This window comes from Arachis hypogaea, chromosome 7, assembly GCF_003086295.3.
Source record: "Arachis hypogaea cultivar Tifrunner chromosome 7, arahy.Tifrunner.gnm2.J5K5, whole genome shotgun sequence".
Classification (NCBI taxonomy): domain Eukaryota; kingdom Viridiplantae; phylum Streptophyta; class Magnoliopsida; order Fabales; family Fabaceae; genus Arachis; species Arachis hypogaea.
Genome location: NC_092042.1, coordinates 65,575,503 through 65,594,639, shown reverse-complemented (window position 1 = coordinate 65,594,639; position 19,137 = coordinate 65,575,503). Strand labels below are relative to the sequence as shown.

General features: G+C 33.8%; 1 protein-coding gene and 1 long non-coding RNA gene across 8 annotated transcripts in view; one reads left to right on the top strand and one right to left on the bottom strand.

Annotated features, from left to right (window-relative positions):
* Nucleotides 1-19,137, top strand: part of LOC112703277 (protein SABRE) — a 30,942-nt gene extending 11,805 nt beyond the window's left edge. For 4 of the 7 annotated variants that reach the window (XM_025754660.3, XM_029288004.2, XM_025754663.2 and 1 more), the window contains 14 exons: nt 883-2,872; nt 2,948-3,045; nt 3,797-4,147; nt 5,085-5,203; nt 6,169-6,421; nt 6,917-7,144; nt 8,111-8,250; nt 9,146-9,218; nt 11,703-11,807; nt 11,894-11,980; nt 12,455-12,601; nt 12,690-12,857; nt 18,164-18,518; nt 18,702-19,137. In XM_025754660.3, the coding sequence (XP_025610445.1) occupies nt 883-2,872; nt 2,948-3,045; nt 3,797-4,147; nt 5,085-5,203; nt 6,169-6,421; nt 6,917-7,144; nt 8,111-8,250; nt 9,146-9,218; nt 11,703-11,807; nt 11,894-11,980; nt 12,455-12,601; nt 12,690-12,857; nt 18,164-18,518; nt 18,702-18,853 (4,266 nt within the window). In that variant the 3' untranslated portion in view covers nt 18,854-19,137. Of the gene's footprint in view, nt 1-882; nt 2,873-2,947; nt 3,046-3,796; nt 4,148-5,084; nt 5,204-6,168; nt 6,422-6,916; nt 7,145-8,110; nt 8,312-9,145; nt 9,219-11,702; nt 11,808-11,893; nt 11,981-12,454; nt 12,602-12,689; nt 12,858-18,163; nt 18,519-18,701 lie in introns of those variants that run through there. The other 3 variants (XR_003154538.3, XR_011864076.1, XM_025754664.3) reach the window with 3 other exon arrangements.
* On the bottom strand, nt 13,267-17,592 carry LOC112703278 (uncharacterized). Its single transcript, XR_003154539.3, has 4 exons — nt 17,402-17,592; nt 17,250-17,305; nt 16,995-17,170; nt 13,267-13,481 (listed from the first exon to the last, which is right to left on the bottom strand). It is a non-coding gene; the product is annotated as an uncharacterized lncRNA (long non-coding RNA).

The window sequence follows — 19,137 nt, the reverse complement described above, 5'->3', positions numbered from 1 at the left end:
TTACAAACAACATACTCTTAATTGACAAAAAGTTTGAGTATTTATTTACCTTTAGCTTATTAACTTGGAATTCTATCTAGATATGAACTTTAAATATCATGCTATTGCTATTGTAGAATGCACTTCCTTAATTACATTAGGGATCACTAATGAGGCCAATTGACAGTTATGGAAAAATAGTAGTAGTCTCTATTTTTTGGAGCCTCAGACAAAATAATGTAGAGCAAGAGAACACCAACTTGAAATATAAAAGTGTCAATATTTAATGGCACATTTTTAATCTTAGAAATTGTATAATTGATAATTGATAAATGAATTATATAGGGATAAATATTGGAGCTTGATATTTAGTTATAAAGAAATTATGTCTTGTTGGAATAATAATGGTTATGAAATATGAAAAAATAATTAATTAACTAAAAAAACAAGATACTAGCTAGTTTAACCATTGTCTTTTTGTCCACATAACCATTAGTGCTCAATTGAACCCTCACAAAAATTAGTACAAATTTGCTAATAAATTGATATGTTTAGCTGCCAATATTTTATAGTGTAACTTTTTATTTGAAACTTTTAAATAAAATTTAAAATACTACAGAATATACGACATATTTGTGCATGATTTGCACTTCAAACTTATAGGACTTAAATGAGTGGGCATGTTAGATATAAAACCTGTTCTTGTTCTTTCGTAAACTTTTGGAAGAAGGATCCATGATAAAGGATCCTAATTATGTAATAAATATGAAAATAAAATATTGTTTCATATTACTTGCAACTGAAAAGAAATAAGTATACTACCACTTTAACTCAATATGATTTTCAGTTGGGAGATTGTCTACTTGATATTCAATCTGATCATGTTTCTATTGTTTCAACTAGGCAACCTTCTTTCAACCTCAAATGCTTCAGGATGTTTATGTTGGAAAATGGAGAAAGGTTTCCATGCTTCGATCACTTACTGGTACTACTCCACCAATGAAGTCATATTTAAATTTGCCAATACATTTTCAAAAGGGTGAAGTGTCATTTGGTGTGGGTTATGAACCCGTTTTCGCTGATATTAGTTATGCTTTCACAGTAGTAATGCGAAGGGCTAATCTAAGTGTCATAAAACCTGGTCCACTTATTTTGCCACCAAAAAAAGAGAAGAGTTTACCGTGGTGGGATGACATGAGAAACTATATCCACGGAAAAGTCTCTTTAACATTATCTGAAACAAAATTTCATCTTTTGGCAACTTCAAATCCTTATGAAAAGCTTGATAAACTTGAAATTGTAACAAGCTCTATGGAAATTCATCAGTCAGATGGTAAAATTTGTGCTTCTGCCAAAGATTTCAAGGTTCTAGTGAGCAGTTTGGAAAACTTGGCAAGTAAGCAAGGTTCTGAAATTCCAGCAGGTGTGTCTGGTGCATTTTTGGAAGCTCCATTCTTTATTCTTGATGTTAGAATGGATTGGGATTGTGACTCTGGGGACCCCATGAATCATTTCTTATTTGCACTTCCAGCTGAGGGAAAGACTCGGGAGAAAGTATTTGACCCATTTAGATCCACCAATTGGTCCCTTTGGATGGACATATATTTCAGCTCCTTTCTTCCTTCGTTTGAGAAACAATCCTCATCCTCAATGGCTGGAACAGATACTCGTCCTTCTCATAATGTTTCACCTGCTTACACAATTATCAAACTTGGTGCTCATGATCTTGCATGGCTTGTCAAATTTGGTAATGTGATGTACTTCCCTCCACATAAGTTACGTTTGTTCTCTCGTTTCCCTCGTTTTGGAGTTCCAAGGATTCTTAGATCTGGTAATCTTGCAATGGATAAAGTGATGACTGAATTTATGATCCGTATAGATTCCACACCAACTTGCATAAAGAACATCCCTTTCCACGACGATGATCTGGCTAAAGGACTAACCCTCACGATGAATAAGATGAAGTTTGAAGTATGTTTTAGTAGGGGTAGGCAGAAGTATAATTTTGAAAGCTTTCGTGACCTTCTGTCAATTGTTTATGAAGGTGTCGACTTACACATGCCCAAAGCTTTTATAGATAAAGAAAACTCTACTAGCATTGCTAAATTACTAAACATAATACCAAAAACTTCTCAACCTTCAGCTGCATCTAAGGACAAAGCTAACTCTAAAGAAGGTGACATTGTCGTACAAAAGAATAATGATGACGGGTTCATATTATCTTGTGATTACTTCATTATAAGGAGGCAGTCTCCAAAGATTGATCCTGCTAGATTACTAGCCTGGCAAGAAGCAGGAAAAAAATATGTTCAGCCAACCAATGTTCGGGGTCAACCTGAAAAAAGAATTGAAAGTGATGAGCATGAGCAGTCTGACCCAAGCGATGACGATGGTTACAGTGTGATAATAGATGACAATTGTCGTCGTGTGTTTGTGTATTGCCTTAAGATTTTATGGAACATTGAAAACAGAGATGCTGTTTGCTCCTGGATTGCTTGTCTAGCTAAAGCTGCTGCACCTTCCAAACCTTCTCCATCTCGACAGTATGCGCAGAGAAAGCTTCTTGAGAAAACCAAACAACATGATGTGAGTACTAATGCAAACCAACAAGATCAGGGGGCTGAAAACCAACAAAATAATGGAGCAAAAACCCAGCAAGATGCAGTTGGAGTAGTTGAAAGCAGTAAAGAATCAGAAGCTGAAACCCATCATGATGCTTCGATTGGAAATAAAACTAATAGGGATGATAGAGTTCAAGAAAACCGTCAAGATGAGATTTCTAAATGCCCTCCCGCTAGTAATATATCAGACTCTTCCTCTTTTCAAACAACTGAGACTTCTGGATCACTTCCAAATCCACCAGATTTTACTAAGGTGGACAACTTGACATCTGGTAAGTATATATATATATTGCTGATCACCATTTGCTTGAGTAATTATGTTATTTCACTAATTCATTTATTTCCAGCAAAAAAGGAAAATACAGAAGATTCAACAGAAGGGACTCGACATTTCATGGTGAATGTTATTGAGCCACAATTTAATCTGCACTCAGAGGATGCAAATGTAAGTCTCAATTATTTATGCATTTTGAATTGAGTTAAATGGCAAAAATAGGTTTGCCTGAGGAAAATTCATTCCCATGACTAGAAACCTTAACTGATATTAAAACGATATATATTTTCTCTTTTTTTTTTATTATTTCGAAAGATCTTTTAGAAGTAGCAGCCAACGCTGCTTTTTTGTTATTTTAAGATCTATTTGGATTTGGTTCGTGTAATATATTCAATTTTTCATTAAAAAGAATCCAAGCTTTTAGCCCACAGGTTGTTTTCTTTTTTTCAAGGGATGTGTTAAAGTATGAAATCATTAATGTGCTTATACCTAGTAAAAGCTTTTGGAAGAAATCATTCTTTCCATTGCAATATGAGTGATAAGAAAGATATATTCAAGATAAGTATCAAAGAATACCAATGGAGGAACAATAAAAGATTTCTAAATTATAAGAAACTTTACTATAGAATAGTGGATATATAAGTCATTGAGGATGACCAATAGACCATGTTAAGATTATAAATTGTAGGTAGCAAATGAAGAAAAAAAAAGAGTAAAGATGATTAATATCAAAGTTGATTAGTATATTTTGTAGACAGTACATTATATTGTATATTACATCCCATAAGCCTTTTTTATAATATCTATTATCCTATTCCTAAACTACTGAAGAAATGAATAAACAAATCCTGAAATATAGAAGAAAATATAGAAGAATAGGGAAATCAATCCTAGAAGACTAATTCGTATCATAACTTTTCAGGGTAGATTTTTACTTGCTGCTGTTAGTGGTCGTGTCTTGGCCCAATCATTTCAATCGGTCCTTCAAGTTGGTCAGGAAATGATTGAGCAACAACTTAGCACTAAAGAACTGCCTACTGTTGTACCTGAAATTGCTTGGAAAAGAACGGAGATGTCTGTTATGTTGGAGCATGTGCAGGCCCATGTTGCGCCAACAGATGTTGATCTTGGTGCTGGAGTACAATGGCTTCCAAAAATTCTTAGAGGTTCTCCAAAAGTAATGCGTACAGGTGCTCTTCTTGAGAGAGTTTTTATGCCTTGCGATATGTACTTTCAATACACCAGGCACAAAGGATGTACAAACGAACTCAAGGTACCTTTTTCCCCACCTAGATATTAAATACCTGAAATTTCAAGGGTTATAGTTCCTTAGGTTACATTTCATAAGTTAATTTATTATAAACGGGTAATCATTAGGTAACCATTACAATTTTTTTGACTTGTCGTATTAATTGACACATTAGTGTGCCATGTGGCATGCACACCACATGGCATAAATGAATTTTTTTTTTTTTGAAATTTTATGGACCGAAACGAAACAGGCTTGCAACTTAATTGACCAAATTAGGCCTTTACTCTGGTAACGTGTACATATATCTTAGAATTGATCGTATGTATATCATGCATCTTTTAATAATTCTTGCAAGATAAAATGGGATTTTGATCCTCTAAATTTTGAATTTCACTTTAGAGAGTAAAGTGTGATCTCTCACCATTTATTTTATAAGTGGAACCAAGAGAAAATATGAAAAAGAAATCATTCAAGGTGAGAGATCACACTTTATCGTCTAAAGTAAAAATTCAAAATTTAGAGGATCTAAATTCGTATAAATATATACATATGTAACACTATAATTTAAATTGAACTGGACTGGAATTCATATGCAATATACTCGTACCTTGCTTGTTCACTTCAAGGAACCCTTAAATCTTCCTCGATGACATTCTTGTCAATCAAATGTTGTCTTCCATAATCAAGTGTCTCATTTCGTGTTGTTTCCCAAATAAGATATCCAATTGAATTGAGTGAGCCTAGCACAATAAGAGACTTATAATACTCCCCTTCCATGCATAAAGACATATATGCTTGTGACCCAACTAACAAACTTGTAATAAGCTTTCATGTAGGAATTGTGTAAGAACTTAACTAGAAAAATTAACCTCGATGGATAATAGTTGTCAAATAGTATTTATTCAAGTAAAAAAATTATGTCCATAATTTGTTGACAAGTTTTGCATCCTTGCTGCAGGTGAAGCCCTTGAAAGAGGTTAAATTCAATTCTCACAATATAACAGCAATAATGACATCTCGCCAATTTCAAGTCATGATGGATGTACTAAGCAATCTTCTTTTTGCACGCATTCCAAAGTATGATCCATTTCTATGTCAAAAAATTTCTTATCTGGACACATGTTTAGCAATCATCATTGGGCTACTCACATAAAAGTTTTGGGGGAGTGTTTAAAACCTTGAATAACGTTAATAGAATCCACTTTCATTGTGAGTATGTCTAAGGATGTTTTTGTGTGCAAGAATCTCTCTCTACCTTTATACTCTTTGATCCTTTCTATGTTTAATAAATATTGTATACTCTTATAGCATGTTTAGTTTGTGCTTTAGGTACTCATTCTTATTGTATTTAATTCATAGGAACTCATTCTTATTTTTTATATAACTTTTGATACTATAAATAAAATGGTTTGAATATCCCTAGAGCATGCATTAAATATGCTCTAGTTTCATATAAGAATTTTTTTTGCTTGCCACAGTAAAAAAAACTATGCACCAAATTATTGGTAATTCACTTTTGAATTAATGTATTTAAATACAAATTATTGATCAAAAGATGTATCAAATTTTCAAAGTATTCTATGTGATGTTTCTCTATCTGTTTACCTACTTTACATACTGATGTATGTTTATATCTTTTATTACTGTGTCAAACTTAACGGTACCATAAAATTTGGTTGTTGAAACTTATATGTGCTGTGTAGCTAGGATCACTATTATTTTTTGGGGTTACTTTACGTCACCTGTTACATATTTGTGTCATGTTTTCTTTTTGCAGTCCTCGATGTTTGAGGACACTACAAAATTCCTCTTTGAATTTACTTTTATATTGATTTCCTCTATTGTTCATTTACTATGTTATTTTTTGTGAAATATGCTTCTTATTGATGGGTTTGATATTTAATAATACATAACCTGGGTAGATTAGTTATGTAATTATATATATTTTGATGCTCTTTTTCCTTTAAATAAAATTCAAGATATTTTCTATTTATATGAAAAGTTTCTTAAAAAAATTGAGTATATTATTGTACACAATTTAGGCCTCAAAAGAGTAGCCTGTCACTTTCTGTTGAAGATGATGATATTGTGGAAGAGGAAGCAGCAGATGAGGTGGTTCCTGATGGGATTGAAGAGGTTGAACTTGAAAAAATCAATCTTGAAGTGGTAGAGAGAAAACAGAGGTTGCTTATTGATGATATAGGGAAATTATCTCTTTGGTGCGACAATATTGGTGACCAGAGTCTAGAAAAGGAAGATGAGTGCTGGATGATAGATGGTGGGATACCTTTGTTGGTAAGTAAATCTTATCAATAATCCATAGAATTCCGTGACCTGGTAGCTCGACTCTAATTATAAATGTTTGTTTATTAAATTTAGGCTTTTTCTATTCACTAAATTTGTTTTACAGATCTTATTATTCCATATGGTATATACGTATAGTAATTATCACTTTAAAGAATTTTTCTTTGTTAAATATATTTGATAATCTAATGTTTTAATTTAATATTTATTAAGTATTTTTTACCTTTAGTCTCCACAAAATGTTGAAGACAACAAATAATAAAATATCATAAATAAATAAATTTTTAAATAAAGTTATTTTGATATATAATTTTGTAATCAATTCTTGATTTTGAATTTCTTTATTAGTATACATATGATTAAAGTGACAAATATTGTCAATCATAGGGAATAATAATTTGAATCTTGACAACATATGTACTTGTGCATATTTTTGTGAAGAACAAATTTTCATTTGTAATCGAATTAGTCCTATACTGCTGGCAGATCCAAGAATTGAGAAAAGAACTTGTAGTTGCAAAGAAAGCAAGGAAGGAAGCATATGCATCTCTAAGAGTTGCTCTGCAAAAAGCTGCCCAATTGCAACTAATGGAAAAGGAAAAAAAGAGCAAAAGTCCCTCCCATGCCATGCACTTATCTTTGCAAATTAATAAAGTTGTTTGGAGCATGCTTATTCATGGTAAATCCTTTGCTGAAGTTGAGATCAATGACCTGGTAAGTTCTTTTCTGCAAGCTTTAATGTGTCTCATTCTATAATTTAGTTTGTTCACTGAAAAATATTTTTGAAATATGAACTTCTATCATAATATCAAATGGAAATAGGTTAATGATTGAATGACTCTTCTTTAGTGTGCTCATTTGCACTCATCACTTTATTATAATAAGATTGGGTGAAAATAAAGGAAGAGACACTCTTCATCCTATGGTGATAAGTCAACTAGAATATTGATAGAACAACTTATTTTGTGTGTACTCATTTGGAGACTCATCACCTCACCATATATAGAATGTGGTCAAAGTGGAAACCGCATTCTATCAAATAACGAGGAATTAATGAGTTTCAAGATAAGTTTACACAATAGAAGAGTTGCAATGGGATAAGTGGTATAACTGGCTAGATTTAAATGAACTATGATTACAAGACACTTTAGTGAATGTGGTGGGATGGCCAAGAAGGGACAATGTGTCCCTCTCCATTCAACGGTTTCATTTTTCTAAGCCTTCAAATTGGGAACTCAATGGAGGGGAAGGGAGGGTTGAACAAGAGGATGTAACTGTTGAAAGAAGTCATCCATTTTTTTATTGCATAATCAAATAAGGAAATCCATTCCTTTTTCTTTGTTTTTCTACCATCCTGTTAATGTCTTCTCCTTCCCATTATATCAAAATCTTCTAAACATATCCTTAAAGTCTTGCTTTATATGTACATGTACTAAAGAAATTTTAAATGCAAAAAGATTTGAATTTTCTCATTCAACTTCCTTAAGTGGACTACAAAACCTAAGCTACTGTAATTTCTTATTCTTGATTGTTATGAGGGAAAGGGACAGTAGTATACTTACACAGATCTTCCCTTATTTTCATGTCCTTGTTTTCTAACTTCCAAAATTCTTTTTTTTTTTTTTGTCTGAATTTTCAAGAATATGCTAATTCGATTTCTTTTTTCTGCTAACCACTTAGATTTACGACTTTGACCGGGATTTCAAGGATGTGGGCATTTCTCATTTCACAACAAAATACTTTGTTTTCAGAAATTGTCTGGCTAATGCCAAGTCTGATACAGTTTTGGCAGCTTGGAATCCTCCGTCTGAATGGGGAAAGTATGTACTCTTCTCTGGAATTTTCTTGTCCCTATTGGTGCTTACAAGACAACTTTCTAGGGTATACTATTTTACTGGGGCAAAATTTAGTTGTTGCAGTATTACTTTTGTCATTCCAGTAATTATCTTAGTCATTTGATATAACTTAATTTTTAATAATTGAAAAGTATTGTCTTGGAATAAAGAGCCATAATTAGAGAAAGTAAGGAATATAAGGCATACTTCTAATGCAAAAATCATAACAAAAAATAAAGAATTCAAAATCAATGTAATAGAGCTTTTCCAACATGTTTATTTGATAATTTTTCTAATGTTTCTATTTTCTTTACCATCTCTTAAGCCTGGATAAAACTATTTTCACAAATCCAAGATCTCTAGAGAATGAATACTTCTTTTGTTATCTTTTATATGTTACTTTCACTTTTGGGGACATTCTTGGTAATTATATCCAGCTACATATGTATAAAAAGGTGAATATGATGATAGAAAAATGATTTGCCATTAAAGTTTGCTTGACCTTCACAATTGGTACTTGTGTAAACATTTCCTCAACATTTTAAACAATTGAAACATTTGAATTCTATGTTATAGAATTAGATTAAGAGTTTGAAACATAAATAGATATTAATAAAATGTGCTCATTAACCTATAAGTTCATGTGCACAGATAATTGTAATATATTTGTAGTAAACATTACAGTATTACTACAATCATTTTCTAGTTGTACATAAAGGCTTAATGAACTTCCAAATTAACACAAGCAATTCAAGGAATATCTTTATATATTTTCTTAGAATCCACTTAGGTATAAACAATAACAAATAAAATTCCAATGCCTTACTTTTCATGTTTTCCTTATTTTCGAATGTTGATATTGTATGTTTGCTTCCACCAGAAAAGTGATGCTTAGGCTTGATGCAAGACAAGGACAACCAAAGGATGGAAAAGCTCCCTTTGAACTTTTTCAGGTAAGTGATTCCTTCAGGTTCTTTTGTTTTAGAATACTAGAGATAGATTAAATGAACAGATTTAACATAATTATTTTTGAGTCATAAATTCTGTTAGTTATCAATATATCTAACACAATAAATGGTTCCACATCATCAACAAATCACAACATTATAAATTAACCACATATAAGCATTCAGTTTTGAAGCATCCAAAACATCTATCATCCACAATCAAGTCCTAGTAATATAGATGAACACTTCATATATGAATATACACATAACTTAATACACCTTAGAACATCATAAATCCTTTACCTGAACCCATAGGAGCCTGTTAATATGGTTTATGGCTAGTTATAAACTACACGGTCATGTTCTTTCTAACAAGTCTTCATAAGATAAGCCTTACGAGTTATTCTTACACATACCATATGGAGCTGGAGGGAATAAATACACCACTATCTATCCTAAGTTGATTTATCGCAAACTTCACAAACATTGTTGGTTGACTTTATAATGAGTTCATTAGATGCTCACTTGAGCATTATCATCATATGATTGAGAGTCTAGAAGATTCCTACTAAGATAATGTACTTTACATGTGTTAAGAATCAGGATAAAATTAAATCATAGCAAAGAGTTTTAAATATGACCTTGCTGTCCTCTTTCCAAACCTAGTCTTATTTTCTCCATCCAACCACTTTTCATCTCTTGCATTTTCTACATTTTTGTTCTTTTCCCTAAGTTTGCTACACTATTCATCCACAGTCGTTTCCACTACACATCCACTGCCTCCTCTAGCATCTGCTGCCTCAATGATCACCTTGTCGTGCTTCTGTCTTCGATCCATCTATCACTGCTATGTTGTTTTAATCATTTTGTTCAAGTCTATTACTTAAAGATGAGAGAATGAGAGTATCCCTAAGAGTTAAATCCTAATAATAAACTCTAATGCTGCATTCTGCAAAACTGTCCGCTGCTAACCCCACTTGGGTAAGTTTTAGGAATCCTGGCATGGAGAGAATTGTTGAAATAGAGAATTCACAAGCTTGCAAATGGAGAGAATTGTTGGATAAGTGGTTCTGGAACTACTGTTTTGCACCCTTTTTTTTTTGGCAAAATTATAATTTTTATTAGCTTTCAAAAGACATTGCAACCACCTCAAATGGACTCTGCTAACTGTTATGGTCCCATTAGTGGAAAGATATCATGATTTGTAACATTATTGCTACCAGTTTTCTTCGGCAAATTTTGCCTAGAATCCTCGAGAACTAGCTAAGATGACCAACATGAAAGTTATGCTGCCTGATTTCTCCTTTTCAATGAATCCAAGTTTGTTCCAGTTTAATTATTGTAACTCCTTGTGATGGATCCTACCTTAATCAATGTCTTGTATTTGAAGATAAAGCTCAAACAAAACGAAACAAAATACATTATGGGCACCGGTTGAAAAAGTACTTTGGCAACCCTGAACCTAAATGATTTATTTTCTACGGTAAATTGACCAGTATTCATTCACCTCCCTTGTTTTACACAAATTGCACAACCAAATAATACACTTACATCCCTTGATGTTAATTTAACTAACAGATCCTTATACACATGCTTGTCACATGTGTATAAATATTCTTTTTATTTTATTTTGTTTTATTCAATTAGAATGACAAAAATGCCCTTCATAATAATGTTAAAAGAAACAAAGTTTTTGTGATTCTTCTGCTTTCTCGATGAGTTTTATATGCATAGAGAGATTGTCGGGTTAAAAGTGACTTTTTTTCAACCTATTTTTAATGCAATTTCAATTTGATGATGCAATAAAGGGGAGGTGAATGTATACTAGTCAAATAGAGGGTGGTGTGTAATTTTGATAAGCTTTAAGTAGTGTGAGTGTAACTTACCATTTATTTTATTGTTTGGTTTCGTACATTGTATCAGTTATAACCAACTAATATCATTCTTCACTTTCCTTAACTTATCATTATCTCTTGCTTTAAACTACTCACTTATGTGTAGCAAATAGATTTAGTAACTTATTAGGAACTAATCCTAATAGATTTAGTAACTTATTAGCAAATCAACTACAATTTTAAAATTTTCATTGATCTTTCCTAATAGAGGCTTAAGATGGTTTTCCTTTGAAGGAAACATAGAAAAAGGTACACCCATATCTCTCCTTGTCATTTGCTATTGCATGGAAAAGCTTTTTCTCATGCAGATGTAATTTCCATCACTTTGGCGTTTTTGTTGAGGAGGGTGGGATGGGATGGGATGAGAAGCGTACAATAATTGTTGCAATATGAATTGCTCTAATAGCTATTGGTAAAGAAATGACTAATTGATAACTTTTGCATTCCCTAGAATATTCCATTCATTTGTTGTGTCTAGAATTGAGAATCTATTGAGTACAAAAGCATTTCAATCAAAATTGTTATTTATGAGACATTTTGTTGAACTTGACTCTTGCAGTTTGTTTACTAACTCTAGTTTACTTTTACATTATAGGTAGATATCTACCCCCTTAAGATCCATTTAACAGAGACAATGTACACAATGATGTGGGGGTATTTCTTTCCAGAAGAAGAACAACGTGATTCTCAACGTCGAAAGGTTAGTTAAGGATCTTGCAAACTTTATCTCACCAACATTAATAAAATTCATGGTTTGTCATCAGTTAATAATGATTATCCGTACAGGAGGTTTGGAAGGTTTCAGCGACAGCTGGTGCAAGGCGTGCAAAGAAAGGTGATACCTCATCCTCAGCCCAAGCCGATTCAACTCAGGTGACTATTTAATAAAATGTCCGGTTCGTGTCTCTCAAGTAATAATGTTAATATAATTAGGGTCTGAAATATGGGTATCTTAAAGGCCATTGATACTAGTATCTACCTAATATGGATACTTGCATACTTGTTGATCAAATATTATATTGAAAAAAATATATCTAAATATAAATTAATCTTCATGAAACATTAAATGTTGCAAACTATACTTGATTTATGATTTAATTATCTTTTTTGTTAGAGTTATGCTCGCATACTTATACCTATTTTTCTGCAAAATTTTCATTCTCATACACCTAGTACAAGTACCACGCCCATATCTATGCAACATTGTAGGTAATGCTAATTTAATCTACATCGTTGGGGTAACTAAGGAAGGTTTTAGCTTCTTTTCTCATGTTTTTTCCTATTATCCAAGTTTATATGTTTTTGCATGGTAGATTTGTCATAAGGACTTTGGTAACGTGCTTGTAGGCATCCAAAGCTAAAAATACAAAGGAAGAAATAATGGCCGACTCTAGTGAGGATGAGGCACCTAAAAGCAAAACTAAAGGTTCTAAGCCTAGTGACGAGAAGAAGCCAAAAAAGATGATGGTGTTTCATGAAATCAAGATTAGCCAGGTTGGTGGTTGTTGGACGCGGTTTGAAAAGAAGTTGTCACTTGCCATCTTCCATCTGATCACTTGTTATCTTGCATTCTTTCTTGTAGGTTGAGTTATCGGTTACATATGAAGGGTCAAGATTCGCCGTAAGTGATCTGAGATTACTAATGGATCAATTTCATCGGGTAGAGTTTGTTGGGAGTTGGCAAAGACTCTTCTCACGAGTTAAGAAGCATGTCATCTGGGGAGTCCTGAAATCTGTGACTGGAATGCAGGTGATTTTTTCCTTCTTTTAGTCTATCTTGATAACATGTTTGGTAGAAAAATTGGTTTTGATCTTCGGAACGTGATTTTCGGTCATGTGCTTTTTAAAGCGTTTGATATAACACCTTATCACACAAGGCCTCACGCTGCAATCGTAAGTCAAAGGTGGCGACACCTAAAAACAAAGAAACATATGTAGTATTTGAAGGAATATAGTTTAACTAGGAGCCTATGAAAGAAAGATAAACCAAAGCGACAACCATTATCACCCTCGAAACGTTAAAGCGAGAAAACTTCGCGTTCAAAAACAACAAAATATATATATATATATATATATATATATATATATATATATATATATATATATATATATATATATATATATAATCTAGAGTTAGATACATGAATAGTAAGTCTCGATTTACAAAGAAAAGGCCGGCTAGAACATAATAGAAATCGAAAGAGTGCAAATTACATCATATTTCTCCAAAATAAAACCTCTAAGAGAAAAATATACAAATACATGTTTAACAGTGGAGAAATATGCTAAGTACAGGATAAACTTTAAAATTAAAGTCTTCTTCACTTCAGCAACGAGTCCCGCGCTCTTAGCAGGATGCGTCACGTCCTGTTATCTGAAAAATCGACAATTTCGACAATGGTTGAGAACCCGAAGGTTCTTAGTAGAGTAATAATTCTAAATAGAGACTATGTAAAACTACATGAACCCGCTAGTTAATCCTAGTCTCGAAACCCACAAGGTTCAAGCCTAGAGTTCTTTCTAATCCAAACATGGTTAAGTTACTAAATCTCAGTTCCATATCCACCTTTATTTTCAACCATTTCTTATATATTACTATCCAAATCCCAATACCACAATTGTTTGGTCCAGCATTCATTTCAATAATTTTAATCACAAACATTAATTAATACGGGATTAATTCGCTATGCTTAAAATTTTCTAAACTATCATTGATCTCATTCATTTCCATAGTCATAATCATCATTAATCCCAAGTCTCATGTCTCAACAGCGAAATCATACAAAAACAGTATGTAGTACAAAGCAAACACAAGTAGAGAACAAATACGGCAAGTATTTCAATTAGTAATTAACAGAAATATACAGTTAGGCAAACCAAACAAATATGCACACTCAAATAATAGCAAAAAATGCACATTATACATGCCTGTTCCATGGGCTATGAGCTTACATGTTGGTTAAACTGTCAGAACCTGACACACTCATTAGCTAATCTGGATATTGTCTCTCAGTTGTACATTCCCAGGAGGAACATAAATAAAGGAGAGTGCTTTTTTACATTCTCCTGGAGAAATTATGAAGGAGTGTGCCTTTTCACCTTGCAATCAGAGAGAGATGTGGGAGAATTAATACAAAGGAGAGTGCCTTTCCAATTTTCTACATCTACAAAACACATTCTTCCAGTCTCAAGTGAGCGTTACGTATCGCCCTCCTTGCTGAGCCGTACTCATTGATTCAACTGGGCATTACGTATCGTCATCTCCACTTCGAGATTTGTCCCCTCCATGAGTGTTACATATCGCCCTCCTCATGGAAAACCCACTTTTAGGTCTCAAGTGGGGATTACGTATTGCCGTCCTCACTGAGCCTCACGCACATTATCTCAAGTGAGAGTTACGTATCGCCGTCCTCACGAGATCGTGCTCAACATCAAATCTCATCACAGTCATGATACAAGAGAGGGAATCATTTATCCTCAACTTTTCTATCACATCAAAAGAGGGAATCTTTCATCCTCAAATTGTCTAATTTGTGAGCGAGACAACGCCACCATCCTTACCGTGGGTGGGACAAAATCACCATCCTCATAACGACACAGCAAACACGAACAAGCGAGATACAACCACCGTCCTTGCCTGATGCCGGTGCCGGTGCCAAACCAATACGCAAGCGGGATAAAACTACCATCCTTGCCAATCAAAAATGATTTTCAATTCTCAAACACACAAGCGGGATAGCACTCAAACTTTGCCACGCAAGCGGGATAACACCCAGACTTTGCCACGCAAGTGGGACAAACCACTGTTCTGGCCAATCCAGCTCTTTAGGCCACAATCAATCGATATCAATGTCTTTTAGCAATTTCACAAGTTATTAAGTTCATTAACCCCAACTCTTTATCAAATATTCAATTTCGTTCTTTTATGAGCGGGATAACACCATCGTCTTCATTGTGGGGGGGGGGGGGACAAGGCCACCATCCCTACTTAACCCAAAGCAAGTAGGACAAACAATAACCCTTGCATCTTACTCAGGCAATTAATCAATAATCATTAACTTTAATCAATTTCACAACTTATTAGATTTATTAACCCCATTTTTTATCAATTACCAATTTCATTATCACGTGAGTGGATAACACCACCATTTTCACCGCAGGCAGGATACAACCACCATCCCCGCACAGTAGTTTACGCACTTAGCAAGCGGGATGATACCACCGTCCTTGTCCGGCAAGAAATCAATATCATGTCTTAAGCCAGTTGACAATTCCATCCGGTCTTGGAAGATTCAACCTAACATAACCCCACTCATTTATTAGCTACTTTAATCTCATTATTCCATGAGCAGAATGTGATCACCGTCCTCACCGCAGTCAGGACAACGCTTTTTCTTTTTTGTGAGAGAGAAGAGTGTATCTCAGGATGATGTGAGAAGAGAAGTGTTTGACATTGCTATGGGAGCTACAAATCGGTGCCTCCGATTTGTTTTATTTTTTAAACAAACAATCACAAATCAGACGGTCCGATTTGTGATTTCGAAAATAAAAAAAATTTAATGCTGAAATCAGACTGTCCGATCTTTATTTTAAAAAATAAAAAAATATCAAATACAAATCGGACCCTCCGATTTGTAGTTTATTTTTTTTTCAAACAGATCGGACCCTCCGATTTGTATAGTCTTTTTTTTAAACAAATCGGACCGTCCGATTTGAATAAAACACCATATAAAAAAAACACCTAATCTTCCAACAACAATGTATTACACATATATTTAATCAATATAAAAGAAATTAGCCTCAGGACAAACCACCATTCCCGCAATATTTCATTTAGTTAACTAAGTGTTTATCCAGGAATAGTTCAATTTAATCTATCATATCACTCCCTAGTATATTCAAGGCTTATCAGTTAGTTATTCGACTCCATATGGAGGTTAAAGGGGGTTATAAACATATTGGGAAGATTAAATAGTTCAAAAATAGCATTTTGTCCAAAACTGGGTAGTTGTGCATACGCATGCCTAATGCGTACGCACGGAACCTGAGTCTGGTTTCGCAAAAATTCACATTTGTGCATACACAAAAATCTAGGGTCATGTGTACGAACCATGCATGCGTACGCGCGGAACTTGCTACTATCCCAAGTTCTGCAAACTCTGCACAATTCAGTTTTTAACCCCAATTTTCAAGTGTTCATAATTTTTGCTACAAAAATCGTTTTTCTTCCGTTCATGGACGGTTTTAAAGCTCTAAGATATGTTTCACTCAATTCCAAACTCCGAACACCAAGTTATGGTCTGTCAAAGTTGGTCAAAATTCTGTTTTACCAAATTCTACATAATGCTCATTTTGGTTATTTCTCAATTTATTTTATTTCAAAACCAACATAATCCAACCTTCAAACACCCTCTATACTAAATCATCAATTCTCAAGTCTCGTCCTAACTATTCAAGGCCTAAAGCCATCAAATTCCCATCAATTAACCATTTTCGATCTTTCATCAATTTTCACTCAAAATTATAACCAAACCAATTCACAATCACAATCCACAATACAATTTTACCTTTCCAACACTTTAAATGAGGCTCATAACTTACCATAAGGGTGCACTTCACCCAATCACGGCCTTCGGCCTAATTTTTCATATCATTAGCCATGTTATGCAATCCAAGCACAACTAACATCCAAATTCAATCACACACATATACATGGCTAATCAAACCTCAATTTCTCAATTTCATACCACAACATATTATCATTCAATCATCAATCAATATTAATCATTCACACAATATCCATCAATATTCAACAATATCGTAGGGGCATTTAACTTAGATTTTCACATAACCTTACATAATGTCTACCCAAAACTAAAACCAGTACCTTCTTTGACGGCAGTCTCAACCTTGGAAAATCTTTTCTCCGGCAATTCCAACTCCAACTTGTCCAAGCCCTACTAAAATCCTCACCAATGATGATCCTCAACTCAATCCCATACCGGTCCCACGCCAAGCAAATTTTCTCCGTGCCAAATTCAAGCCAAACAATTCATAATTCATCTAATCACATAAATTCCTCATAGTTCAAGTCTAGGTTTTCGCATATAGTGGAAAATTTTGGGAGATTGAAATTCCTTACCTCATCTCACGTAACCTTGGATTGAAACTCCATTAGAACTCAAGATTGAACCTCCCCTAAATATCAAAAATCAAAATTTTCTCAACACCTCAACCCAAAACGCGAAATTGAAGAGAAATGAAAAATGGAGCAAGGATTTCGAAGTTCCTTACCACAATATTTAAATAGAATCGAAGAGGGAGTTGAGACGAACGCGTAGCCGTAAATGGGTCATCAATCAGAGCTACAATTTGAAAGTTATGTGGATTTTAGTGAAGTGCTGAATAATAATATTTAGGGCACCACTATCTTCTTCTCTTCCTTCTTTGTGCTGAATGTATTTGAGTTAATGAAGGGGGAGTGTGCTGAAATGGGTTAAGTGAAGGGTTTATATATTATAGGTTTGAGCCCAACATGAGTCCGTTTGCAATTTTAAACTGTTGGCTCCACCTTAAACCAAAATCTTTAAAATAAGAGTCCGAGTTTTTATTCTAAACCATTTTTACTTATAATTAACTTATTAATTAATTATTCAATATTTATCTGAGTTTTACATTTGATAGGTGGATGAAGTTTCCAGTAATGTTTCAAGTATATTTAGAAGAATACTTGACAATTGGTAGTAGACATGGTGGGTTAGGTGACCTGCACAGTAATGGTGGATGGAGATGAGGGTAGTTTTTGTATTTTCATAAGCGATATCATTCTCGTACCAAACACCCTTCAGTAGCCATATACTCTTGATATTTATGTTATTCACACCAACCATTGCAACATCAGAAAACATTCTATTGCCAAAACTCTTTCTTGTGATCCCATTTAAAATGGTGTATTCCTATTAAGAAAAGTCTAGATTTATTTTATGGTAATTGTTAGAAAATGGTAAATGGTGTACTAAATACATTTTTATGCCTTTTGGTAAATGGGTCATGCAGGTTAAGAAATTTAAAGACAAAGGTCAAATTCAGCCCAGTGCAGCTAGTGGTCCAGAGATAAGGGACAAAGACAATTCAGCAGTAAAATCTGACCAGTCAGGTTTTCCGCGTCCAGCTGATGGAGCAGGTGATGGATTTGTAACATCCATTAAAGGTCTATTCCACACTCAAAAGAAAAAAGCAAAGGCATTTGTGAACAAGACAAAGAAAGGTGAAGGAGAACAAGAGGCACAGGGTTCGGATGTCAGTGAAAATGAAGCTGAAGCTTCTACATTTGCTAGGCAGCTTACGATTGTGAAAGCTAAAAAGCTTATTAAGCGACACACTCAAAAGCTCCAAGCTAAAGGACACAAAGGTTTTATTCTCATGTCTTTTTCCTACTATTTAATATTTTTTTTCTTTCTTTTTACTACTTGGACTTTCCGGTATGCTCGATCAGGGCATGAAAATGGGATAGAAGTTTTCATAGATGATTTTCATGTTAAAATTCTACTTTGTTGATAAGTTTAATGATTGAAATATTGCCAATCTTTTACAGCTTCATTCTCGAAAGAATCATTTCCACCAGCATCAGCATTGCAAACATCAACATCTCCTCAACAAGTGATTGACTCATCATTAGCATATGACAGTGATTCCTCAAGTGCATCTGAAGCCTATGAAGCATTAAGTGAATTGAACAAGCTCTAAGTTACCTAAATGGAAAGTCTTAATTTTCATCTAAGCAAGAAGCACAATGCGTTTGATCATTCACAATCAGCATGCATATTCAGAGGATGAACTTGTTGAAAGAATACTATGGACTCAAATTTTGGATTATTCTTCATTGAACTACTTGTATTCATAGTTCATACCATTTCTTAACATCTACCATTACTTGCTGTTCATCAACAACTTTGTGATCATCTCTTCTGGTTGCATATTCACGTAGCTTCTCAATATATATGCAATTTTGGCAGCTTAATATTTTAGAA